The sequence below is a fragment of the Ambystoma mexicanum genome, chromosome 9 (genome assembly GCF_040938575.1).
Source record: "Ambystoma mexicanum isolate Mex_15411 chromosome 9, UKY_AmexF1_1, whole genome shotgun sequence".
In the NCBI taxonomy this organism is placed as follows: Eukaryota; Metazoa; Chordata; class Amphibia; order Caudata; family Ambystomatidae; genus Ambystoma; species Ambystoma mexicanum.
This window is the reverse complement of record NC_090931.1, coordinates 1,080,404,843-1,080,432,564: the sequence shown is the minus strand read 5'-3', so window position 1 is coordinate 1,080,432,564 and position 27,722 is coordinate 1,080,404,843. Positions and strand designations below refer to the sequence as shown.

Sequence of the window (27,722 nt, the reverse complement as noted above, 5' to 3'; positions counted from 1 at the left end):
CAAGATGAAATAAAAGGCTTCAAACAAGAAATTAAAATGTTTTCTGGAAGATTGGATGAAACGTAGGAAAGGATTTCTTTTGTTGAAGATAGGGTGGAAGGCCTCAAATGTATGCAACAACAATACTACAACTTGAACATGACAACATAGATTTGGAAGATGGAAATCAGAGGGACAACCTTCGCTTTTATGGGATCCCGGGGAACATGGAAGCTGATGACCCTATCCTTTGCCTAACCAAATGTATCCCTTCTGCATTAGGAATTACTTTCTCACCCCCACTGGAATTACAACGTGTGCATCGAGTAAGGCCTCGATCTGCTACTAAAAAGTCTATGCCCAGACCTCTTATTGCTTGCTCTCTAAGAGATCAGCAAGCGTGTCAAACATTGCAAGCTGCAAGGAAAAAGCCTCCTCTTCTTTTCCAAGGACTTAAGATCTTCATCTCAAAATCAAAGCACCATGGATTAGTCATACTTTCTTCTCAAATGCTCTAGACAAGAAAGGAGGCGTGGACATCCTAATCACAAACACCTAATCTTCTCCTTAACCAATGAAGAAAAAGACCGAGATGGCTGCTGGATCGTTATTGAAGGTATGATTAATAACCTACCAGTGACCATTATTAATGCTTATGGCTCGACCGCTCCTGATCCCAGGTTCTGGTCTAACCTCCAGAACATACTTGTACAGAAGAGTCCAGATAGACTCCTTTTATGTGGCGATGTTAACCAAGTACATGATTTCTCCCTCGACCGTAAATTTATGTTCACTTTTATTAATTCCAAATCCTGCAACAATTTTCTCAATCTAATACATAACCTCAATTTGATTGACTATTGGCGCTTCTGCCATCCTGATACTATAGACTGCACGTTCTATTCTCTGCCTCATCACTCTTTCTCTAGATTAGACTACATCTTTACTAACCCTTCGCTTGCCCCAGCCATTGTAGAATCTAATATCGGACCCATAACTATCTCTGATCATGCCCCCGTCTCTACTGTCCTTGAATGTGCACCTATTGCTAAATTTTCCCCAATATGGAAATTCAACTCATTCCTCCTCAAGGATAAAACGTTCATTGATAAAACAAATGCTTTTATTGATGATTACATCCTTCTTAACCAACCTGAACATACTTCTATCCACAATAATTGGGATGCCTTTAAAGCCACCCTTCAGGCTTTGTTATTCAATTCTCGGCAACCAAAAATGACAATCCAAATCTATTCACAACACATTATTAACGTCCATCAAAGACCTTGAAAGATCATATTATGCCAATCCGGATCCCATTATTGTAAAGAACATTATGAAGAAGCGCATTGAATTCAACAAATTGTGCACTGACAAGACTTCCAACTCCATTCTGCACTCTAAATCCAAATTTTATAGTGAATCCAACAAAACCGGGAAAATGTTGGCATCATATTTAAAAAGGAAAAAAGAAAAATCACTCATCATACACATTAATTCCCCTTATGGCAGTAGACTAACTAACCCAAAAGATATAGATGGTGCCTTTCTGGACTTCTACTCTATGATATATTCCTCTGATACCCCTAATAATGATTCTGAAATTCAATATTTTCTTGGGAAAAATAAGAAAACCCTTTCTGATCTTATAGATCTCTCTCAACTTGATTCACCCATATCCTTAGCAGAAATCAAACAAGCTGTCTTAGACCTTAAACCTAATAAAGCCGCTGGTCCTGATGGTGTTTCCATTGACTTTTCTAAAGCATTTATTGATTCCATCTCTCCAAAACATTTACAATTATATAATCATTTTGTTAAAATTGCCCAGAGTCCAGGCTCCATTGGAGAAGCCCTCTTTTTTTTTCCTAAAATGACAAAGATCGCTCTCTATTTAAAAACTATAAACCTATTTCTCTTATTAACTCCGACTCCAAAATACTTGCCAAACTTATAGCCAAACGGCTAGAAAAATATCTTCCTAAACTCATCCACATCGACCAGTCAGGCTTCATAAAAGGTAGATATGCGTCCTCCAACACCAGACTACTTTTTACTATTCTATCCTATTCTCAGGAATCTAATGACCTCTTGTCCCTTCTAGCTCTTTATGCAGAAAAAGCTTTTGATTGTGTATCCTGGCCATTTGTGTTTCACTCCTTAAAATGGCATGGCTTTTCCTCTTACTTTATCAAACGTATCTGGATTCTTTACTCCCCCCCTCGGATTCTTATCAATAATTATTTTCTCTCGCCTTTCAAGTTAAAATAGGTATCCGCCAAGGATGCCCCCCCTCACCCTTATTATTTAACCTTGCACTAGAGCCCATTTTGCACAGTAAAAGAACTAATCCTAACAGCAAAGGTAGAACCATTGGATACACAGAAGTTAAATTATCTGCTTATGCTGACAATGTTTTACTTAATCTTTCCGACCCTGCCTCCGCCATTCAATACGTAATATCCTCCATTAATAACTTCTCTGTCATCTCTGGATACAAATTAAATCTTGATAAATCCGAACTTATGCCACTAACACATGCACTTTAAATAATACCCCATTATTTGGTATGACTTGGCAATCTTCTCATATTAAATATCTAGGACTTCATATTTCTAAAGATATTAACACTACAGTTACTCTTAACACTAGCCATTTAATAGACAAAGTTACAAAAATAATATTGGGATGGTCACCTCTCTTCCTATCCTGTTGGGGACACTTGGATTCTATAAAAATGATGATTAGCCCGATAACTTTTTACACTCTATCTATGATTCCCATAGCAATTCTAAACAAATTTATAAAAATAATTGATTCTCTACTCCTTAAATTCTTATAGAATCAGAAAACTCCTAAAATTGCCATTAATAAATTAAGATTGCCAAAACTCCTAGGAGGTGTAAAATTCCAAATCTTCCAAATATATCATAAAGCCTTTATCCTCAAGCAACTAGTTGCTTTTAAACAATATGAAAATCATCTTAATGAAGCCCCTATTTGGATCAATATAGAAGCAAATATCATCGCCCCATTCTCTCTCTTTCATTTCTTAACCACGTCCTCCTGGCCTAATATTACCACGTTCCCATCTCTACATCGCTTCAAAATCATCTGGAATAGACTTCATTCCAACTCTTTTATCGAAACTGAACTGGGAAATACATTTCTTTGGTCAATAAATACTGTCCTAACAGATTCAAACCTGATATCATACATAGATGGTACTCTTCCAGTGTCAAACTAGTTAAACACATATTTCATAACTTTGCATCAATCTCTTTTGCACAATTTCAACTACAATTGAATATTCCTATGTCTGATCTTCCCCTTCATACCTCTCTTCTTAAATCATTAACCAAATCAGCAGCTACTATTACTCAAAAATCCCCATTCCCTCTACTAACATTTCTAATTAATAGTCCCTCTATGAAAGCTGCCTCCTCTTAATTTGCTACATTCTAGTATTACTACACAATGAGAACTTGATTGGAACTTCCAACCCACCCCTGAGATGTGGGGTAAAATATGGAAACTCTATTACACAACATCTATTGACGCCAATTTAACTCACACTCATTTCTTCTTCCTACATCGTGCATTCCTCACGCCCATGAGAATTGCAAAAATTGCTCCTAACGTATCTAATAACTGTTGGTCATGTCTTTCATCAAACGCCGACTTTCTCCACACAATTTCTGATTGTGAATTTGTACATGCATTTTGGGGAAAAATGTGGATTTGTCTACAAAAAATGTTTTTTTTTAAATAACCTATGTCTTATAGTAATATTATGATTGTCACTATTGTTAATCCCCACATGCAACTGATTGAATCACCTACCATATTTAATGTATTCATTAGCATTGCTTACCATAAAATTACTTTCAATTGGAAAAATGCTACTTTTTTTATTTAATACCTCGATAATACTGAATAATGATGTTCAATCATGTAGCATCAATATTGTTATGCTTAAACATTATCAACCCACTATATGTATCTCCCCTATCGTATCTTGTCCAGTCTGTCCCCCCCCCGTATGTCTTATTATCAATTTGCAATTTAACTGTTTTAGCTTATTATTGTTTTAAACCTGTTATACCATTGTTACTGGATTTCACTGACTTGTAAACCTACTAAATACAAACTGTTCTGTATATTATACCTGTTTCAAATGTAAATGAACATGCTTAATAAAAATTATATTAAAAAAAGAAAAGTACTTTGAAGAAGGTTGTTTTGGATATGGCTGGCAGTATTCCAAAACTGTGCTGAAATGTTCCTGTGGCATCAAAGTACAGCAAAGCCACCACCTTCAGCAGTTGTGGGATTTTATTCCTGATGTTGATCCTGCTATGAAGGTCTGTCTGAATTCGGGTCAGCATGTCTGCTATAGAGTCTAGGTCCAGGTGACAGAGAGTGATCATTTGATAATTTGAGAGTGCCCAGGGAGAGGTTGTATACAAGGTATGTGCAGCCCCATCATAACATATCTCCTATGCCTTTGGCTTGCCAGTATTGTAAGCGGCATCTGTGCTTCATGTCTCTGTGGGTAGATGAACAGTAGCATGTTGTCTATACTGTAAGACATGTCTGCTAGGGAGCTTCATGTTGCTTGGAAATGTGTTTGGGGGGATAGATGGGTCTTAAATAGCCTTCCATAATTTGCAATTAATTAGATGTACCTGTAGCTTCATTTTCATCAACTGGATGTATTTACCCTCCACTTTACACTGCTTTTTTTTAAGGAATTACTGTTGAATGGCAAAAGTGGCAGTAATTCTATGACTGCCATTTTTTGTTGCCATTAATGGCAAACTTATATGAGGCCCAATATGTGACCTCCAGTAGACCCATTGTGTAGATGCCTGCACCACATTTTCTTTGCATCGTCATGTGTTTATCGAACCATGCATCAGTTTCCATTAAAATCCAAACCAATGGAACTGCTCGACATGTTTGAATACAGCACTCTGAAAGTGGCATTCAAATGTCTTTCTAAAGAGTCGAATAATCTGCATACAGGAGGTGTAACACAATCTGATTTTAAACTCTTGGAAGGAAGAATGTCATTTAACCCAGAGCGAATCTGATCCTGTGCAGCGAGTACAGTATCAATGCTCACACTGATAACGCACCTGTTGATTGAATGCATTTGTGTTTTTGTTGACTAAATCTCGTTTTGACTGTGTGTTGTGGTGTTGTGGCTCTGCCGTCCTTTCTATAGTTGGCTCCCTTTGTATCTGGAAAGGGGATGAAATGACCAAGCTGCATTGGGGGTATCATAACTAACCATGACTCGGTCACCATGGGCAGACAGAGATCTTCTTCTGCCTTTTCCCCCCTTTTAAGCATAGTGCCACGATGATTCGCCAAACAATTTGGCACTAGTTTTCAGAAAGATTATTGTCATTTAAGCTCCACCACAAAGGTGAGATATTGCATGATCAAAATTGGACGAAAATCTACTTATTATGGAATTCAACTGAGGTTTGAGTTTGAAGGAACTGTCCATGAAGAATATGAGATTTACGATCTCTGAAGTCTGCTTTGGGCACATTGTCATTTCTTCAGGCTACGGGATTGACAAAAAGTTGTTTTTTGTGGTGCCACAGATCATATTTTTGATTGGGCCAAGTTTGAATCTGGTTGTTATCAACCAGGTGTTGTTCTGCATGAGGAAGGTGTCAAGGTTCAGTTACTTGGATGTAGAGTTGTCAGCATGTCTGTAGTGCTTGATGAACTCAATAAGTGGAGTCATGGAAATGTTGAAGAGCGGTGGTGAAAGTCTGGTTCCTGTGGGTACTCTGAACTTGAATCATAAAATAATTCAATTTATGTCAGTTCCCTCTAATCCAAGCTCTGTATGTCTTGTTAGCAGGAAATAATGGCTGATGGTGTCAAATGCTGCACTTAAGTCCTTGAGCGTGAGTGCAGATATTGTGTTGCTTTTAGCATGTCAAAGATGGAGGGACGTGTTAATTATGTCCCCTTGTTACCCTGAATCCATTTTGTGGTTCATGTATAAGACTGTTGGTCTCTACATGACCTCTGAGTTTTTAATTGATCAATTTCTCCAGGAATTAAAATGTGATAGATGTGTTAGAAATGAGGCAGTAGCTTGCACAATCATTAGCGTCTGTTGTCATTTATTTGAGTAGAGACTTAACAAAAGCTGTTTTGAAGGCTCACCAGATGAGGCCTTGTTCTGCACATGAGCAGAGGAGTATAAGGGTAAGTCCAATTTGTTGGATTATGACTTTATAGTTTTTTTGGGGGGTAAGTGATCTTTGGCCAATAATAATAATTTATTTATTAAATAGCGCTAAACACCCATAGGTCTCAGAGCGCTGAAGTAACAGAAGACATTATTATCCCACATAGGGGTACTCAATTTATTGACCTTGGACGGATGAAAAGCTGAGTTGACTCTGCCTGGTGGGAGGATCGATTGACAAAGCATGACCATGAACTGTTGTGTTAAGGTCAGTCAGTTCTCTCTGCTTCCCATCATGCTCTTCCAACAGTTGGGATGCCAATTTCTTTGTAATTAAAAGAATATTGAGGAAGTCTTTAAACCAATTGAGGGCCTCAGTGACTTTTCAATTTCATGTTACATACATCAGCCAAGAGTTAGAGCAGACACTTTCACTCTTTCTCAGAACATTGATAATAGAATGTACACATTTTTCTTTCAAATTAGACTGGAATGAGGAACACAACAATTTGGCAATGTTCTTTACAATGTCTGATATATCAAGTGTATCTAGATCATCATGAGAAGATACAGCAGAAGCCGAATTAGGCATAGCTACAATCTGCCAAATCAAAATTATTATGCTTTTTGCATTGCCAAAGGGACTACAATGCCCTATAATTCTATTCTATGCTACTGCTTTAGCCCTGTGTAATTTTAATAGTTGATGCACAAGTTGATTGCCTACGTTTTCACTGAATTATAAGATAGAGCTTTCATTGTTTCATCGCCTGATTGTTCATCACGTGATTGTTTAGATGAGAGCATCCTCTATGGTTTTCAGTTTATAGGATACCTAATAAGGCAAAGAGGCAAGTATTTTTACTTCTATGGCTTGTTACTAAGATTTAAATGTTTTCAACATTTACAGTAAGGGCTATAGTTGTCACATATTCAGTGAATCTGTCAATTAGTCATTGAGAAATCCCAGGGGTTTTAGTGATTAATACCATATTATCGGCATGTGACGATGCCAGGATCAATTTTATACATTTTGGGTAACCTTCCTCTTAGAAAGATCATTGGTGTATAACACAGGGGCTATAATACATGCTACTAATGAATACTGCATTGGTACATCTACCATTTCTGCCATAGCAAATAACTGTAGTATTTAATTAACAAAGGCCAATGATCATCTTCCTCACATAATTTCAAACCCCTAATGAAAGAAATGCATGCCAACGTTTGCTGTGTGTTACAAAATCAAAGGCATTTTATAGACCCATGAAAACCAAGTCGCATCACTAGACAGCCCCAACAGTGCTCATTCTGACTTAACAGCCTTGAAGTTGGTTATGAAGTGATTGAAGGGGGTCTCCAACCTTACACTGAGGGCACCATTCTGCCTTCATCACAGATGCCCTCGGGTAGGCACAGGAGCTACTTTGAAGTATACAACAGTACTTATATCAAGGGCCAAAAGACAATTTTCACGACAATCAATCTGGATTCCGAACATCCAGAGGCACGGAATCTGCTCTTCTGCACACCCCTGAAGAACTGCTTGCCTCACTTGATTCCAACTTCCCTGCTGTCCTCATCCTCCTTGATCTCTCTTCTGCGTTTGACACAGTGAACACTCCATCCTCATAAAAAGGCTCCATGACACCCTTGGTTTCTCTGAGCAGGCACTGGACTTGCTGGCTTAATTCCTAACTGATCGCTCTTCCAAAGTTATACTGGACACCTTTTACTCACCTACTTCATTCTCCACCTGTGGCATTTCCCAGGGCTCCCTTCTTACACCTTGGCTCTTTAACATCTACCTTACTTTGCTGGCACGCCTCGTCCAGGCCTGGTGTACTTCTAATGATCTCTGCCTCAATGCCAGCAAACCAGAGATCCTTCCTATTTGAATCCCGGCACCTGACTTCTTCCCCTCATTCTGGTCCTCTTCCGTGGGCTCTCCCCCTGCTTTTTCCACAGAAGCCAGAAACCTCAAACTCATCTTCAACTCCTCTCTCTCCTTCCTCCCTCATACTCAGAACACTGCCGAGAAGTCCGACTTTCACCTTTTCCTCCTGAAAAGAATTCTACCTTTCCTCACCTTTCCCCAGAGACTCAATGTTACCCGGGCTCTGTTTCTGTCGAGGCTTGACTTCTGCAATAGCCTCCTCTTTACCTTTGTCCACTCTGCTAACCCTCCAGCTAATTGAGAATAGGGCAGAAAGACGTATCCTTGGCCTCAAGCCCAGGGACCGCATCTCTCCTGCCCTAAAAGGTCTTCACTGGTCCCCGGTCCCAGCACGGATTAAATTCAAATCCCTATACATCACCCACAAGGCTGTCTGAAGCAGGGGGCCACTCTATCTGAAACTCCTTCAGACTAAGGCCCTCATTACAACCTTGGCGGAGGACCATGGTGCTATTAGCACCATGGTCCATGCCGCTAAGGTTGCAATTCCGCCATGGTGGTTGGCGGACTTACCGCCCCATTCCGACCTTGGCGGGGCGGTAAGTCCCCAATCCCCATTTACCCTTCCCCATTCCCATTTTTGCCCCATAGGGCATAATGGGAGTGGGGAAGGCGTTAATTACGCCACCGTAAATTACGGTGGCGTAATTAACAACAAGGTCCCTTAGCGCCATGGATTTTAACACCTGCTAAAAGCAGGTGTTAAAACCTCCATGGCGCTAAGGGATCTCGGAATCAGGCGGTAAGGGTCGGCGCTGTTTACGCCGCCGTAAACCCCTTACCGCCTGGGTCCTAATGAGGCCCTAAATATTCCCCCTCTAGACACCTGCGTTCCTTTGGCACCAACTCCTTGTGTGTAAAGTGTTTTGCCAAACAGTGCAGGTAGTCAAATGCTTTCCTCTGCAGGGTCCCTACTTTGGAAAAGCCTCTCCCTCCCTCTTCGTCTTGAGCAGGACCCCCTTAAATTCCGGAAAAGTCTCAAGACCTTCCTCTTTACCTCTTTCTTCCCACCATCTACCCCCAGCTAATTGCACAGTAGCTTGATTCGTGTGCAGGGCCCTTAGGCATCCTCAGGGCCTGAACACCCACATCTTATCACCCCAGCTGCTGCCCAGCCTCTGCACTTGCCTTGGCAAACCCTCCACCATTGGAGGTTGCACTTACCTTCATCACAGCACTTCACTTAATGCTCTCCATGAGAACCACAGCACGTATCCCATACCCTTTTCCCCTCTGCACTTGCACATTCTGAACACTCACAAGGCATAGAAGGTTCGTCTTCCCCTCCCCATTGTCTAATCTTATACTGTTGCATTATTTTACATTGTTGTAATTGTATTGTCTATCATCCCCTGTCCCCTTCCTGTTGCCCTGTGGGCGCTTTGAAACAGTATTTGCTTCTTGTATAAGCACCTAACAAGTGAACAATAAATAAATAAATACATTTTCTTGACACTTTCAACCCTCAATGAATAACACCACGGCCATTTTACAAGCAAGGAGACATGTGTTCTCATCATCTTTGCAGGTTAGATCATGGTCTTTGGCTATGGTGTATTTAACCAGGAATTGATTGTGTAGCCTCCCACCTAGATCTACCTTAATGGCTGGCCATTTTTAGACTGTTATCTCCCTCATTGAGTGCACCTTGTGCATCACTGCCACCAGAACATTTAAGACCATCCTTCTAGGCTGCTTACACCTCCATCCGCAGTGGGGGCTTCGATTTCGCCTTTGTTGCTGCAAATTCCTATATCTCAATCTATCGCTGACAAGATATTTCACTTCTCCATTTACAAAAAACGATCATTTAGGCAGGCGTCTGATGTTATTTTACAGGGACATGTACCAATAGACCTGTTCCTGACCCTCAAAATGGTGCTGAATTGAGACAACAAATAGTCCGTAAAATGTTGTTCTGCTACTGCTGTTCGACACAACTAAAGATGCATAAGATCGTCTGCACTGCTAACTTTGATGCTGTTGCTTGGTCAATGCCTCTGGAAGGATAATAGAAAGTTTATATTTTGTACTCCTAAGCCTACATTGAGTAATGAAATCTAGTTATCTTCTTACTGGCTAATACCCCCTCTCCACTCTGAACACGCCTCTAAACACTCCTTTGGGCCCCTCCACGTTGGGTTTTTCCTGGCCCAGCTGAAGTCTAGAAGTCTTGCTGCGTGACAATAATCCAGTGGGCGGGGTGATGTTAACTGCAGTCTCAGCATTATAAAGGCAGATTCCACCCTCATACCATTCAATTCCACACTTCCCATAAAAGCCCTGAGCACTAGCCCCTCTATTTACCTCACATAACAGTAGACCTTTGATTACGTAAGTGGGACTCTGTCCCTGGGTATCCTGGAGTCTTTCTGAACGCTGAGGTGTTTCTGCATAACCTATCCAGTAGCCTATCACAAATGCTTTTCATTATCATTTCAGCTTTATTTCGGTAGATTTTTACCATAAAAGCCAGCATGAATTTAAGAACAAGATAACATCTCAGAACATGAAGCATAAAAACACAACAGCAGATAGTAAAATCAAAACCAGTAACAGAGATTTACAGAATTAAGAGCAAGATTAAAACTCAATTTTCCGTTCCCCTCCTAGCAATTACTAACAGTAAACTTCAGGTACTGCCAGTGTGCTTAAAGTGCATACTGATTTAGAATAAGGATCCAACTGCTGCACTCCTGAAGATATTTCTACAGCCCTAGCCCTAGTAAAACTAGAGGGAAGGTCAAAACAATGATTATTCATTGCTTTATAGCAATCCACCTATTGGCTGGCAAAGCCCTTTCAGAACCCCATCAAGGGCCAAATGCTAAGGCCGATTTAGTAAAGGTTCAGAGTTTAAATTCTTACAGATACGTAATAGAATACCTTTTCCAGTGATTGCTCCGACAAATGGACAGTCACTACTTGCATTATGCAACTAGTTCACAGATGTGTGTCCTCCTTCGCCAGGCCCCAGTCAGGAACCACCCTGTAGTGAATGTGGCAAGGCGGTCCTTGGCTGCCAGGCAAAGCATTATAGCCTTAGCAGTGGTAGAGACCTGGTTCTGTATAAAAAGAGGTTTAAATGATCTTCTCCTAAGGTCAGCAGATGTAGGGTACAAAAGTAAGAAGTGAGCTATGTCTGCCCTAGCACCTGAGCGTAAGGGGCAGAGAGGACTGAGTTTAGTATTCCACCTGGACTTCACAAATGACAAGGGTAGTATAACCAGGTGTCCCTTAACAAAAAGGAATCTCATCGCCTTGGGATATATTAGGTCCAGGTAGTCTTCATAGCCCTGATCCTGCTTCATAGCCCAGTAGGTGCTGAATTGAGATGATACATACAATCTCCTTTCGATTTCTGCTATTCTTTCAGCCCCAAGGGCACGATGTACACTGGCCATTGAATTTGCATTAATAGTCACCGGGTGGGTCCAGAGATCCAGGAGGCCAAGAACTTGAAATTCAATTCTTAGGAATAATAGCCATGGCAAGCCCATTCCTACTCACAGTGCCATTACTTCCTGTACTTCCCCCCATTAATTGCGCAAGTTCACACTATAAAGTTTGGAGCGGTGGTGGGTAGGCCCAATGTGTTTTTCAAGAGATCGTTTTCAATTACAGACAAATGGGTAACTTTACACCACCTCCATAGTTCAGCGCCATAGTCACCAGCTTGCCGTGCCTGCGCCTTATAGAAATCCAAGGACCCGGAACAGCCCTGCCTACATGTTCCTTCACAAAATTGACTATTATACCACTTTATCTGGTCAACGTCAATCCTGCCTTCATAATCTGCTCCCCCCAGGTACTGTGTTTGTTTACTCTTATACCCAGGTAGTCATATGTCTTGACCTGCTTGATTTGTGCTCCGTCCAATACTAGGTCAAGACCTGCTTCCGCTGAGGACCATGGCCTTGGTCTTTTGGGTATTTATTGTCACGCCATTTTTGGTAGAAAGATCTGAGAAAATGTCCAGCTGATGGCGCAGTCCCTCAGGTGTCAATGATAGAAGGACTGCATAGTCAGCAAATATCAGAACAGGAATCCTGTATCGCGCCAGTAGAGGGGCATCAGTGGGGATTGTCAGGAGATCAATGATTACACTGATTATAAATAAGCAAAATAGTAAGGGGGCCAGGACCCAGCCCTGGCATACCCCCATCTCGATATTCTCTCTCCTTGACAAAACCCCACCTGTCTCACAACATCCCCTCGCCTTGTTGCCCTGATGTAATATCACAATGGCAATTAGTAAGTTAATAGGTATCCCCAGGCTCGACAAAATTGACTATAGCCTTGCCCTCGGGACTGTATCGAATACCGTTTTAAGGTCTATGAAGACTGCACAAATAGGCATTTGTCTTTGGGAAACGTATTTATCACACAGTAAACACAGCCTCAAGCACTGGTCCACTGTGCTGATACCCTTTTAGAACCCCACATGGAAATGATTGAAGGCACCATTCTCTCCGACACAGGGCCCGATGTGGCCCAATACGGCCTTAGCAAAGATCTTACCCCAGCATCAAGAAAGGAGATCGGCCTGTAATTGACCAGATGGTTTCTATCCCCCTTCTTGAAGACGGGTACAATAATGGCTTGGTTCCAAGAGGTAGGGGCTCCTCTCAGCCGCAAGACTGCATTAAAAAGTCTGGTCAAGTACTCGGCAGGGCTGCCCTCTCTCCCCGCTAATATTTGCTATGACAATGGAACCATTTGCAGCACAAATCAGGCAAGATGGCAGTATTGCTGGGGTTAGATGTGGCGCTATACACCAAAAAATTGAGTTATACGCAGATGACTTTATGCTGTTCATTTCTAATACTAGGGACACCTTGCCAAAGATAATTCAAAAGCTAAGGGAATTTGCGGGGGTGTCTGGGTTCCACATAAATTATGAGAAATCTAAAGCCCTGAACATCACTGAATGCCAGGGAGAGATTGTAGAGGTAGGGAGATAATTTCCATTTCTTGGGAAAAAGATTCCCTGGGGTATTTGGGGGTCCGCCTAACCCGAACGGTTACTGACCTATATGAAGTAAATATAAAACCATTATGGAAGCAGCTACAGGAGGGTCTCCGGTGCTGGGACAAGCAGGAATTGTCTTGGTTTGCCCGAATAACAGCTGTGAAAATGACCCTCTTACCTCGTATGCTATATACGGTTAGTTCTCTCCCAATAAAGATCCCTCTGCGGGTCTCGAAAGCCTTGCAAAAATTAATTTCGGCCTTTGTATGCAAATGTAAGAAGTCCAGGGTACAACGAAAGCTCATGACGCGCCCCCAATACTTGGAGGCCTAGGACTGCCAGATATACAGAGATATGTCCGGGTGGCACACATAGCACCCATGCTGCACTGGGAGGCCCCACAGCCACACCTGGGTTGGACACAGATAGAACAGGAGGCTACCAGGACTCCACTAAAAGTTTTGCGCACCCTCCCACTGCACCATCAACGTGTATGAGGCAAATTGTTAGAAACCACCAAAGTGGCACTCAATAGCTAGGATGATGAGCTAAGAAGGAGGAAAATTCCTCGAGGTCTGGGCCCTCACTCCCCAATAGCCTATAATCCAGAGTTCACCCCGGGGCTCCAAACTAAGTTTTGGGAGTGTTGGCCAGTGCCTGAATCTCCGGTTCTGTCGGACATGTTTCGAGACGGGGAACCACTCTCCTTTGAAGAGTGTAAACAAATATTTCACGTGTGAGAGAGCCAGAGGTACAGATATACCCAAATAAGACACTGGATCACTCACCAAACTGTCAGAAGAACGGCCAATAGACCCCTAACAAGCCTTGAATCTTTCATACAAGAGGGTGCAACAAAAAGGGGAATCTCTAGGTTTTATAAATTACTGGATAGGGCCCTCTCAGAAGACACGTTGCAATATAAGACGAGTTGGGAAAAAGACATTGGGGCCACCATCCTAGTGGAAGATTGGGTAAGGATATGGGAGAGAGTGCATAAAAGCTTCAGATGTACGGTCATCAAAGAATCGGCATATAAGATCGCCTACCGATAGTACTTGCCCCACGCCAGACTGAATAAAATGAACCCTAGATACTCACCACTCTGCTGGAGGAAATGTGGGGAGATAGGAGACTTCTTCCACATGTGGTGGTCCTGCCCAAAGACGCAGATATTTTGGAAGGAAGTCCTGGGGCATATTAAAGAGATGACGGGAATTGCTCTCCCAGAAGATCCGAAAGTCGTCTTATTGGGGGCAACGGCCGAAAACCGATATGCAGCAAAGGGACACAAAGCTACATTAATTACACATCTGCCCTCGGCTGCAAGACTGACCCTAGCCCAAGGGTGGAAAACCCAACAAGGTCCAATAATTGCATGGTGGTGGATTAAAATATGGTGGGTTCTGGCAATGGAGAAGATTTGCGCATTACAATCTGGTACTTACCTCAAATTTTTGTCAACTTGGGAACCATTTCGTGAAATGGTAAAGGACAAAGAGCCGCACTATTTTAGACCCAGGATACTTAGAAATCCGGACTTTTACTAAAAAAAATGAATAAGAAGGAATTACTCGGAGTTAAACACCAGTCGCCTCAAAATAGCAAGCAAAATGGGAGCCATGGGAGCCGAATGAGTTGGGGGTAGAGAGGGTAGGGGGTAGGGGTGAAGGTTGTGGGGGGGTGTTTCAAAAGTTCAATACCGCGGACCCAGCAGTGCCTATTAGCGGGAATATAAAGATGTAATGACTGTAATGGTAAGATAATGATCTATGCATTAGTTGAAACTTTGTTCTCTGTACGAGTCTGCGGAATAAATAAACCTTGATAAAAAAAAAAGTCTGGTCAAGTATGGTATCCAGATTAATATTTCATTGGCAAAAACGTCAACCAGACTCATGTCCCGACCTGGTGCTTTTCCTTTCTTTTGACTCTCCAGCGCCAGCTTTACCTCTGCCTCCCTAAGGGTTTGAAAACGCACACAAGCTTTTAAAGCTGTTGGATATTTTGGATGTAAGTATTTTGAAGAGGTTTTGAGTACTGTCAGCATGTTGGTGGATAGTCATTTTTGGATTAGTGACATGGCCCTCAGGGATACAATGTAGGGTTTCGAAATTACTGGTTAGGGGATGGGACTTTGGAGGTCACCAATCATTTTGAGGACATGGCAATATATAGTTTTCCAGTTGGGTTCAATGTTTTCTGGCAAGAATAAAGAAAACCAATTAGCCCCTACGTTGTCTTAGAATATTTTCTTAATTCTGTCTTTGAAATCTACTGTGCCAGATATGCTTTGGATTTCCCATGAGAAGTCAGACATGAATTTCTCTAAAGTCCATTTTGGACATAAATGCTGAAACTTTAATGTATTATTTATTTATTTCATATTGACGTTATCAAACACACAGCAGCATTAAACATATAGTTCATTATAATGAACGTGCTCTTTGCTTTCAGGGTAAGCATTCCCAAAAGTCTGCTTTCTATGTCTACCAGGATGGGTCGGGTTGATAGCTGAATGGTAATGCACTTGCCTTGTTAAAAAGATGATGCCATTCATCATACATTCAATCCCTGGTATGGCTTCTTAGAAAGTGGAACAGTCTCACATTAAGCAAAGTATAATTGACTAATAACATTTCGTTTTTAAAAGGAGTGCCCACTAAAATCAGAATGATAAGTATGTTTGTTATTTCACTGAGAGTCCAGAGCCAGGGGAGTGTTTATATGAATTTTGTAATGAATACACTTAAAGATGGATGGCTCAGAAATACAGGCATTAGGGCTTTTGGGGAAATGTGATGTTTTGCACTACAACATATGGTTTTGCTGTTGTTTTCTTTTCAAAATCTCTTCATAATGCTTTGTAATTTGTGTTTGTCTTTCAGAATGTGTTGGAGTCCTGAAGAAATATCTACTGATGCTAACAGCTGGTCATCTAATAATATATATATATATATATATATATGGGTCAGCCGCTTCTCGAAGCAACAAGCTGGGGGTAGATCTCTCTCTGCAGCAGGGGCCTCCCTCTGGAACTGCCTTCCTGCCTCCCTGAAACTTGAGGAGAACCACCTCCGGTTCCGGAAGCACCTCAAAACCTTCCTCTTTGCTTCTGCTTTCTCTCTCCCTCTCCCCTGCTGAACAGCTTTAATTCTTCACTGAATCTGCTCTGAATCTGCAACTGGGCCACTCTCAGTGACCTCGGTCCAGGGCCCAGCCACTCTCCACTTGCACTGCCTCCCTGGCACCCCCCTGCACTGCGGGACTGTCACTGTATCCTTACAGCCCCCCCTTCCCAGCACTTGTTCTGCATCTACCTTGCACTTGCCACCAGCCGGCCTTATTTATTATTTTTTACGCTACTTACCTTGTACTGCACTTCCCCCCCCTCCCCTTCCCCTTGCACTTTTCCCTTCCCCCCACCCCTGCACTTGCGCGATCTGAATGATACCTGGCCTAGTAGGATCGCTGTCTGTCTTCCCCTTGTTCCCCCCCTCCCTGCCTTGCTGCGCCTTGAAACACTTGTGTATAGGCGCGTTACAAATGCCATATCATATGTATATATATATATATATATATATATATATATATGAATAATCACTCTCTGTAGATGTGAAAACACAACATAGCATAATGTGGAGCCGCAATAATTGAGATTTTTCACACGTTCAGATATATTACGTGTTTCTTCACTATGAATGATTACACAATTAATAAACAAACTATGCTTTGAACATGTTGAAATGGTCTTCACGTAGGAATGGTCAGTCCATTTTAATTCACTTGTATTCAGCATATGTAATTTCAGTATCAAATAAAACTGCACCCCATGTGCCTTCCCCAGCTGAGTAGTGCACACCTTTAAGGTAATGCACGAGAAAACCTTTTTTTATGTCTCCTTCATTTCCGTCCTGAAAACACACTCATTCAATGTACCCTCGGTGGGTCATGTGTGCAGCACTGCAGGGGCTCTCCATGGGCCGGGTCTGTAAAATGTCTATATATGAAACGTGAGGGTAGCTGAATAGGCTGCCGGAATCATGACACTTTTCAGAATATTCTTATTTCAAAGAATGTCGCGAGCTTTTAAGAAGACTTTTTCGTGAGGTTTGGATCTGGGCATGGCAATTTCAGTTCGCGTGCACAATAGCTTGGAAAGGTCGGAGCGTTTCATGGCAGCAATTGTTTAAGGGACAAAGGTTTCTAATAGATTGCACCTGTTGCAACGGTGGGCTGCCCTTTTCATTTGGCAAACAATAATATTTCTAAAACACTTAATGCACTGATGTTTGTTTTACTGTTATTTGTCAGACCAGGGAACTGTCATGAACTCGTGACTTTGCAACTACAGAAGTTCTCATTTAAGTGACATGAGATGTACATGTGAATTGCTACTTCATGGATGCTCTGTATGGCACTTACTTTTTCTCACAACAGACCTTTTCACAGGTAAAGGCTTGGCATGAACTTTTCTTATAATTAATTATATTTTACATCATAACCCCAACTACAAAGGTACTTATATATAGGCCACCAGAAGGGAATGGTAATGACTCGAATTTAGTCCTACTGGTCTTTACAAATAGCTGCATCCGAGACACATACAGCTGCTATTTTATAATAATCAGTTATAATGGTATTAATTAAGGTACCCCAAAGCTTGAAATGCTGCAGCGTGCACAGTGACTTTGGCCCAGTCCCGTGGGCCCTTGTGAGGTGCATATCTGCACCAACTTTATATATTGTATTATAAATAAATAAATAAAGAAATACATTATTACATGTGCATTTACCATCCGAGACATGGCATGTATGGAATTGACTGTACCCCATGCCTACCTATACTCGTGCAGGGCTGCAACGAACTTTCGACATTACCCTATTGGATTGTACTTGTTTTATCCACTTCATGGAATAAAGGCTGAGTCGTTCTTCCAGATTGTAACATGTGACCTGTAGGCTATATCCAGGTGCCATTAGCAGGGGGCTCAAACTACTTAGAAATCGTACTGCACATTTGATCAGATTGTCTAATCTTGATAAAATCCACAGATGTAAAGCAGTCTGTTATAGCCTTTTAGACGGATGGAGGGGTTACCGCAGGATAATGACCCGCTACCAAGTTATGGCCTGAAGAAAATCAGAGGGCCATAAATCGGTAAAGGGTCGTTATCCCAAGCGATAACAACACCTCCTGAGATGTCAGGTGAGGTGGGAAAATCCTATTGAACCACGCTTTACAAATCAGGCCCTCTATGTTTAAAAAAAATAAAGAGATTTAAAAATAAATGACTAAATAACTGTCTCCTCCCACCATCCATTAACTCCCGAATTAGGTTGCTCTGTTTCCCCAAAAATATGTGGCCTCCTTCCATCATCCTCAACCTCCCTCAGCTTGTAACAGTGAGTCCTGGCACAATGCTCCCAAGCAGCAGTGCTCAACCACAGCTTCATTGCAGGTGCGGTCCTGATGTCCAACCGCCACTGCTCTGGCTCTTTCAGGCAACAGCAGCAGGAAAATAACAGGTATCAATTGCTGCATTTGCTTCACAAAACTTCTAGCTGCTGGTAAATGATTGAAAGTGCAGAGGTCTATCAACCAAAGATGTTCTCCTTCATGAGCAAATGGCCTACCTCATCAGTCAGAACAAGAACAGCACCAGAGCTCCAGGGACAACAAGAAAAGCTGCAAAGATGTTACTAAATAGTGTCAGGGGTATTGACCCATGTTTGAGTCATTAAGCTGCAACAGTTGGTGCTGTGGGCTTAGAAAGTCCAAGATGGCCGAAAAGCCCATGTTGCACCAGAATCCAGGAGAACCGCGCAGTTTTGTGCACACCAAAATGGTCGCCTAACCTGCCACCCACCAGTGCGAGCGTGATGGACAGGAAGTGCCATGGGTAAAAGGTGGTGCCCAAGGAAAAACAGCAGGGCCTGTTGGCTCAAAAAGCGCTTTGAAATCACTGTTGTTTCTCTGAAATGCAAGCTAAAAATGCCTATTTTAAACATTGCAAGATATTCAAAAAACTCACTGAACACTAGCAGACATTTGGCAGAATGTATTCTTGTGTGCATACAAAATCTGGAAAGATGAAGAGCCCAAAACAATGTTTATAACAAAACTGGCTGATGTCAGCAGCTGAAGTGAAATTGGACTGAAAGACACTAAAATCTAAATGTTTAAAATAAATGAGTGACCTACTGTTGGGTGTCACATAGTTTGCAACTGTTAAATGTCATAGTTTTCAATTTAGAATCAGCGTTCTAGCTGCAGGTGTAAAAATTGTAAGTTTGATTTGGATGAAGAAAAACTGGGAACAAAAGTGACATTTGGCAGAAGCCTGGCTTGAAGAGAGTGAATTCTGCCCAGCAACTACCCCCGACAGGAGTTGAAACTTGCTTGGCCACTCTTCCCAGGCCTGGCTGCATTCTGCTACCCCCACCAAAAGGAGATGACACCTCCCTGATTGGATTAGGGGAGGAGCAGCTGGGGACTGCAGGAAACTGAACAATGAGCCTTCCTTGGCTCAGGCAAATGTTAAATTGGGGGGGGGTCGTAAATGGCTTCCTCTTGAGAGAAACGGGGAGGGGCAGTGCCTCTATGAGCAACTTGAGTTGGAGGAAGTGGACAAACCAGAAATTCCAACATGTGCTTTGGGAAACCACACCCATCTGGGCCAGAGCATAATTTTAAAAAGATGGATAATTCATAGCACGGACTTGTCAAAATTATATAATTAATATCATTATTCTTGTGATTTTTCTTTGCACATTTTAAGAGGTGTTAGAACGCTGTACCATGTTCTGGGACAAAACCCCATGAATTATGGAGATTGCAGACACGGGGTTCACGCTAGAAAAATGAAAATTTACTGGAATATGTGTAGAAAGGTGGTGTACATCTGTGTCATTTTTTGGTAAAAATCCATTAAAAAAAGCGCAAAATGTTGTCATTTCTTAATCCAAGCTCTTAAAAACATCAAAGTTGAAACAGAAACTACCTTATGTGATATATGATGTGTGTATGTAATGTCAACCACTTGTGTATCTGGGAAATGTGTTTAGTTATGAAAATGATTTTCTAAAGTAAAAGCAAAGGGAAGTGTTCTTTCTGTATGCCATAAAGATGACACCTGATGACTCACTGCTCCCTTCTCAAATCAGGTCAAAGATAAATCCTTGACCTATCAAATCGTGAGAGGGTTGGGCATAGAAAGATAGCCTTCACTCCCACCTCCCAAAAGACATAAAAAGAGCCACTGGAAGCCAGACAGGAACATTCATTTTCCATTTCTGCGGAGCATTTTGACGGACGACTTCACATCCAGACTCCAGAACTCCAGCTAGACTACAGAACTTTGAACCAAGAAGGCCTACTGCAAGCAAAAGTATTCTCAGCAGGCCTCAAAATCATTTGCAAATTATTCAAACAGCCGGGCGGAGCTGTTTGATTCTGGCCTAGAACCCTGTGCCAGACCCAGAAAGCAGTGCTATATCCAGAATCCATTTGATCCAGACCAGCAGAACCAGAGATCCGTGCAGTGCCGAGTGCCAGACCAGACCGCTGTATCCAGAACCGCAGACCAGACCCAGACTGCTGTGAGCAGAACCGGTGCCTGATTGACCCGCTGAGCAGAGAGAACCGCAGCTAAACCTATTGACCAGATCCGTGACAAGGCCATTCCTTTCAAATTTATAGTGTGAGTACCCAGCTAGAACTGGGCAGAACCCATCTCTTAGCTTAAATTAATATGATTCAAAACATTTGAACCTGTCCAGAACTGCATCATAGAATCGTGTGTCCCCTCTCCGATTTTAAACCTGTAAAAGTGTAATTTGCCATTTTGAATCATTATTTCATTTCTGAAAAACTACCTTCATAAAATCGTCCGTATCTCTTGGAGCGAGTTTTAACTTTCATTTTAAAGCTAAGATTCTGGGCTTTCCAACAAACCCAGAACCGACTTTCTATTCATTATACTTTTTCCGTAATCGCGCTCGATGCACTCGGAAAAAGTGCAGTGATTTGCGATTTGGCTCAAATTTCTTCACTTGTCAAAATAGCAGCTTCTTGCGGCAAAAATTGCTGTGGTTACAAAATATTGCGGCAAAAGTGCAGTGGTTTTTCTTCCTCAATCCATGTAAAGGATGCGGGGGACACCCCTGCATCCCCTGGACCTATTATTCCATTCAAGTGGAGCGGGGGACACCCCTGCAGCCCCTGTTCCCCTTAAATGGTATCATAGGGCACACCTTTACCGGGTCAAACCACTGCATTTTTGCCGCGATTGTTTGTATAGGCGACATTTGTGCCACGATTTTATCACTGCATACCCACTAGAGTGCATCAGACCTGGGCCCACGGTCTGTGCTTTCCTATTGGTCGCACTAGAGAGTCCCAGAACTGACCCACAGTCCTTTCTTTCCTACTGGTCACACTAGAGTGCCCCGGACCTGGCCCCGCAGTTCTTGCTTTCCTACTAGTTGTGCTAGAGTGCCCTGGACCTGGCCCCACAGTTGGTGCTTTGCCTACTGGGCACACTAAAGTGCCCCAGACCTGGCCCCATAGTCCTTGCTTTCCTAGTGGTTGTGCTAGAGTGCCCCAAACCTGGCCCCACAGTCGGTGCTTTGCTTATTGGGCATGCTGGAGTGCACTGGACCTGACCGCACCGGCCTTACTTTCCTACTAGTCCTGCTAGAGTTCCCCCGACCTGGCCCCACAATCGGTGCTTTTCCTACTGGTCGCTCTAGAGTGCCCTGCATCTTTTATCTCATGATATTCCATTACTGTGCAGTGGCTTCTAGATCACCCAATAGCTCAATATAAGGCAGTGAAAAAATATATATTCTAAATTCGAAGGCATGGTCTTAAATAGCCATAATTGCTGCATATGTACTACTACAGCTCATTTTATATTTTGCACAAAACAAATTGCTATCACATTGTTCGAATAGACACTGCTATTTTGCATTTAATTTCAACACACTACATGTATTTTTGTATATACTATTTAGGAAACCTTTGCTCATTCCAAGTAATGAAGTACTATAGAGAAGGCAAGGACCCATGTCTATTTAATACACAAATAAATGCAAAACTACTAAATAATCGCAAATAAACATATATACTGTACGCATTGACTTATTTGGGTAGGTGGTATTGAAGTACTCATTATACGTAAGTGTACTGATGTGCAAAAGTCAATGTGACTCATTAAGAGTTTGATGGTATATTGGAGCTTAATCCACTGATTTAGTGCAAAAGTCCCTTCCCGTTACCGCACTCAGTCCCGTGGCATTCCCACTGGATTACGAGTGGTGGTAGGGTGGTTTAAATCCCCATTTTTGGAGTTAATTAGATTCCGTGGGAATTGTTGGCATATCTACAATGAGCTGTAATTAATTATGTGCCGTCAATCCACTGAGTATTGGCTGTAAAGGTTGAGGACTGACCGCCAGCATCTTTCTGGTAAAAGTGGTGGTAATTCTGTGATGGCCAAAAAAGTGTCAGTAATGAAAATACCACCACTTTTTACCACACCACCAAACTTGTAATGCGGGCCAATGCAAAGTTCAGGATTTCCTGGTACCTGTTCCTGATGAATCCTCTCCTCTGTTGGTCTCCTGAGGCGCCTCATCCGTTCCCTCCTCATGCGTTGAGGTCGTCTGCACACATTTTTCTTAAAAGAGAACAAAGGAAAGAAATTAAATTACACCCTCGGAATTTGCAGGGGACACTAAAGCTGACGCATTTGGGTTAACAAGAGCCTCACGAGGGAGCAACTTATCGTTCGCAGTGCTACGCTAGCTGCCATTGCCTCTTTTTGATATTGATATTGATATTTTATTTCTATTGCGCTCGTACACAAGTGTTTCAGAGCGCGGTAAGGCAAGGGAGGGGAACAAGGGAGAACAAAACAGCGATCTTACTAGGCCCAGTGACATTGAGAACGCGCAAGAGCATAGCAGAGAGGGGGGAGGGGAAAAGTGGCTGGAAGGGGGAGAAGGGGAAAGTGTGAAGCAGAGGAGAAACAATAACAATACATAAATAATAAAGGCAACAAACAGTGGTAGTGCAGCCAGCAAGGGGCAAGTGCTGGGTTTAAGGCAGCAGACAGGTTAGGTCTGATAAGTACATATTTCTGTGGCATACAGAATGCAGCAAAAAGGTTTTGACCTAATTCATAATACATCAAAATATTTGAACAGGGTAAAACTAAAGCAGATTGATGTTCCCATAATACTATGGGCCTGACTCACCAAGCGTTTCTCAAACGCATTGTGAACAAGGCCCTGGCCTTCAATGTGGGCTAAACATAGAGATTGCTGCTTCCAACCAAGTGCCACCTTTTACAGTGGAAAAGTGAAGCAGCTTTTTCTGGTCCTTAGTTCATTAGCAGAGATAATAATCTGTGTGGGCGCTCATTTGAAGCAAGGTATGTGCTCTGCTCCCCATCACACTGTCAGAAAAAATAGGCAAAACCATTTCACTCCACTGCAGATATTATGATGAAATATGGGTTGAAGCCAAAGTGGCTCCAAGACCATTTGCTCAATGTGCAGCACTGGTGCAAAAGTGAAAAAGTCTGGCCCCCTGATGCTCAACAGCACGTGCAAGGCCGCGGTGGCGGGCAGAGAAATATATGCACGTTTCCTGTAAAAATGCGGACATATTGGATGCACTCGGCTCCTCCGAAGGATGGATGTGGTGAATCGCATTCAATATTTCAAGCTTTATACATCTGTAGATATTGGAAATACATTCCAATAGTCGACCATACCAAACTGAAAATGAAAAAAGGTGATATGTTTCCAAACTTTTTTAAACAATCCCTATTTTATTGTATGACTTAATTTCATTTTAAACATTATTATTTCATGCATGACAGAGATGTTGTAACTGCTGACCTGTTTCTTGGACTTCCCATGGGACTGTTCCTGCTGTTCCTGTGATCTCATCAATGACATCCGTGACCTGCACCTGGACATTTTCAGGTGGTACCTTCCCATTACACTCAAGGACGTTGGGTGTCGCCTGGGCTTCTTCTGTCATCGCTTGTTGACCTATAGCAGCGCTCGTTGTTACTGAAAAGCCCACTGCAGGAAGTCTGGTTCGGTGTCCGTGTAAGCACGAGCAAGAGGGCGGCGTCTTAGTTCCCTTCCTTGGAGAGGTTCACCTTCAGCAGTGTCCAGTCATCCTCCAATAACGGATGGGGCTGCACAGAGCAGGGCCACACACAAGTGGGAGGCATTGTCCCCAATCCGCTAGCAGCCCCTTTTCCAAAGGCAGCCAATCAGCACACTTCGCAGCTTCAAGGTTTTAGGTTGCATAATTAAATGCCGCGCTTTTTCCTCATTTACATAGACAAACAATCCGCAGCAATCAGCCCTTTGTGTTCTCGTCCCGAGTGTGGCGTTCAGGAGCCCAGCGCGAGGCTGACAGAAAGAGGGCTTCTGTGAGCCATTAGAATGCGCCATTGTGCTCTTTCCTGTAACAAGACTGATAATTGTTTTAAACCTTTAATCCCCAGGGAGTGACCACCTTCGGTCACACTAGTTGTGTGTAACCAGATTAACATTCCCAAAGAGGATTTGGTCCGAAAAAACGTCGAGCAGTCTTGACCAGACTGCAGGCTTATTTTAAGTTTGCAAATATCTTGCAAACATCAGTTTCCTTGTCATACATATCTGTGTGCTTTTGCTCCTAAATTAAAATAAAACTGCACTCTCACGTCTTAGAATCAGTGCTCACTTGGCTTCTAAATTCACCTGAAAATGTACCTTGCTGTACAGAATTTTAAAATGGAACCTGTTCTATTGTTATTCAAGGGGCACACGCAATGATCTGGCAGCAAAAGTGACATTCACCATGTATTTGGTGGCGCATTGATGATGTGCAAACAAGCACATAATAACATGCCATTTAACACCGCAGATTAACGAGAGAACACTGGATAAGAGGCCTTGTGGGGACGTTGTTACCCGTTCTTAAGGTTTGGGCTTTTGTGTAGGCACTGCTATACTTGTGCTACCTGGCCATGAGATAGTAGCACCTGGAAAATGGTGTGAGTACCTGGGAATATGATAGCCGTGCCTGGCACGCACGTACCTGTACACAAGCCAATACTGTTGGCTTTGTCAAAGCTTGTTTTAACAGGACTTCAGTCCAAGGAACTGATGTGAGGACACATTCCTTTAATAAATATATCGGCTGAAAGCACGCTTGGTTAAGCCTTTTCTGTTACACCCATAGCACATTTACAGCTACAAATATGCCAGTACAACTCTGAAAACTACTTCGAAATAACACTGGTAGGTCAAATAGAGCACATAGTTTGGTGTTACTTCTTGATCAAGCCCACTCAAGGATAATCCCAGGAGGATGACCTTCGGGCGGGAAGGTGTAGGTAATGTATTGTAATGGCCATAGGTATTACCATAGTGATAAAGGAACCCGACAGGGAAAATGGGCATATGGACACTTATAATACTGCACTTCCCTTGTCTTGCCCTCTGTCTAGTTGAGTTGCTCCAGGGGTGCAACGTGGAAGACAACTGATGTGACTATGCCCGGAGTTACTCAAAGAATTATAGTTACTGGAGAGTGGTTGCTTCAAACACGTGCATACCGACCTTCCGAACATTTGTACTAAGTCATTGCCGACACGTGTTTCGACCAATGTGGTGTTCCTCAAGGCTCCAGACTATATCATTGGCCGCATTCGACGGCGGAGCATATACTACATACTCTCGGATATATGATTTCACAGACCCGAGGAATAAGCCTACTCTAGATTGAAGCGATATGCATTTTATGACTTCTTGCAAGTGATGCAAAATCATTTTGGAAATCCAGAACATATTGGAGATGACAGAGACTCATGCATACTCACAATGATATAGGATGGAGCCTTGAAGAAGACCACATTGATCGACCACGTTTCGGCTCATACTTTTTGCAAATGTTGGGAACACACTAATAAAGATGACTGGATAATAACAAAACATGCACTGGCAACACTATTAGTCAAACTAGGCGATATGTAAATGTTAGAAGTAACCACTTTTCAGTAAATGCTGTCCCGGGCCAAAAAACTCCAGAAAGCACAAGTGCAAAAGGAATCATCTATTCTTAAGTTGCAGGTACAGGATTCACGAGAGGTCCCAGAAGAAAGTTAGGAAAAAGGGAACAACCACTAACACACAGTCTATCTCCAAGCCAGCCTGTCACCCTCTGCCGCTCATAGAACATTCCGCACCTCACTCATCCAGCATTCCAGCCCAAGAACACTCATTAAATCATAGATGCGAGCAGCGTGCAAGGGAGAGAGGAAAGACCGTAGACGCAGCACAACACTTGGCCATTGGAGGTCAATGGGTGAATAGATAACAAAACACCCACAAAAAGTGTGCTTCCCTCCTCATGTCCCATATCCCACCTATCTGAACTCCAATGCAGCGGGTTCAGCGCTTAGAAGGTGCCTATGCACCACCTAATTGCATGAACTAAAACATAAAGCTACCTAGTTGGCAATTTACCTTATGTGAGCAGGGTTTTGATTAGGTTGAGCCAGAAAGTCCAGGTGCTGCCGAAAGAAGTCATAACTAGTGAGGCCAGAGGGAGTTCAGAGAACAGCATAAGAGTTAGTAAGTCTTTTTTGACAGTCCTTGATTTCAAGTTGGTCTAATTTTGGGGAAGTTGTGGTCAGGTGGTGGGTATTCTGTCAGTGTGACCCATTTCCAATGTTTTGAAGTTTTTAATTTATAAAATGTGAGTTCCTAACAATGCTTCTAACACTTAGCCAGTATAATGTATACTCTTCTATTTTTTGGCGATGCGGCTTGACCAGTCTGATTTTACAGGTGCTCTTATTTGGTCTGTATGGCACTGGTTTCGTAGAGTTTACGCGTCCACCACTGTCGTTTGCACTGTTTGGTTGCATTTTTTCTTTCTTAGTTTTAGAGAAGAGAGGCTAGTCACATCCCCTGTGATAGTGCGCCGCACGGTTTATAGTGAAAAGGTTGAATGAAAAAAAGTCGAATGTCAAAATCTCGAAAAAAAAAAAAATGTTAATGATATTTTTTATTCAAAATGGGGGGGTTCCCGCAACCCCCCCTTTTTTTTACCCATTTTTTTTATTCCCGGACCCCAAAATAAATATATAATTAAAAAAGAGGGAATTCGACTTTTTTTTTTGAGATTTATTTTTCGAGATTATTGTCATTCGACTTTTTTTTGAGATTTTGACTGACCACCGCGCCGCATGAATGCTAGGAAGTGTTTCTTTTACGCTACTCTCGAAGCTTCCTTGGATACACATTCTGGGCACTAATGTTTAGAGGCATCTGCTCCATCGCTCATCAACCTTTGCGTGCTTGTTATGCAACTTACATATATAGTGAATGCAAATGGAATGAGACGATGGTTGGACCAATCTACCTTTATTGGGATTATATTTTTGGGGTTCTATTTCTTGATAAGGAAATAGGCAAATTGTTTCCCCTGCTTTGTCTGTAGTTTAGGAAAAAGGGACAGGTAAGCCATTGTCTCTGATGGCATTGAATGGAGAATCATGAGTGACACCAGTATA

The 27,722-nt window shown here is 42.3% G+C and overlaps 1 protein-coding gene across 1 annotated transcript in view; it reads right to left on the bottom strand.

Annotated features, from left to right (window-relative positions):
* ERMN (ermin) overlaps nucleotides 1-24,339 on the bottom strand; it is a 140,428-nt gene extending 116,089 nt beyond the window's left edge. The window contains exons 1-2 of the mRNA XM_069616406.1: nucleotides 24,040-24,339; nucleotides 22,722-22,811 (exon numbers count right to left, since the gene is read on the bottom strand). Coding sequence (XP_069472507.1) covers nucleotides 22,722-22,811; nucleotides 24,040-24,184 — 235 coding nt within the window. The 5' untranslated portion in view covers nucleotides 24,185-24,339. The remainder of the gene's footprint in view (nucleotides 1-22,721; nucleotides 22,812-24,039) is intronic.
* Nucleotides 24,340-27,722: the final 3,383 nt, after the last annotated feature.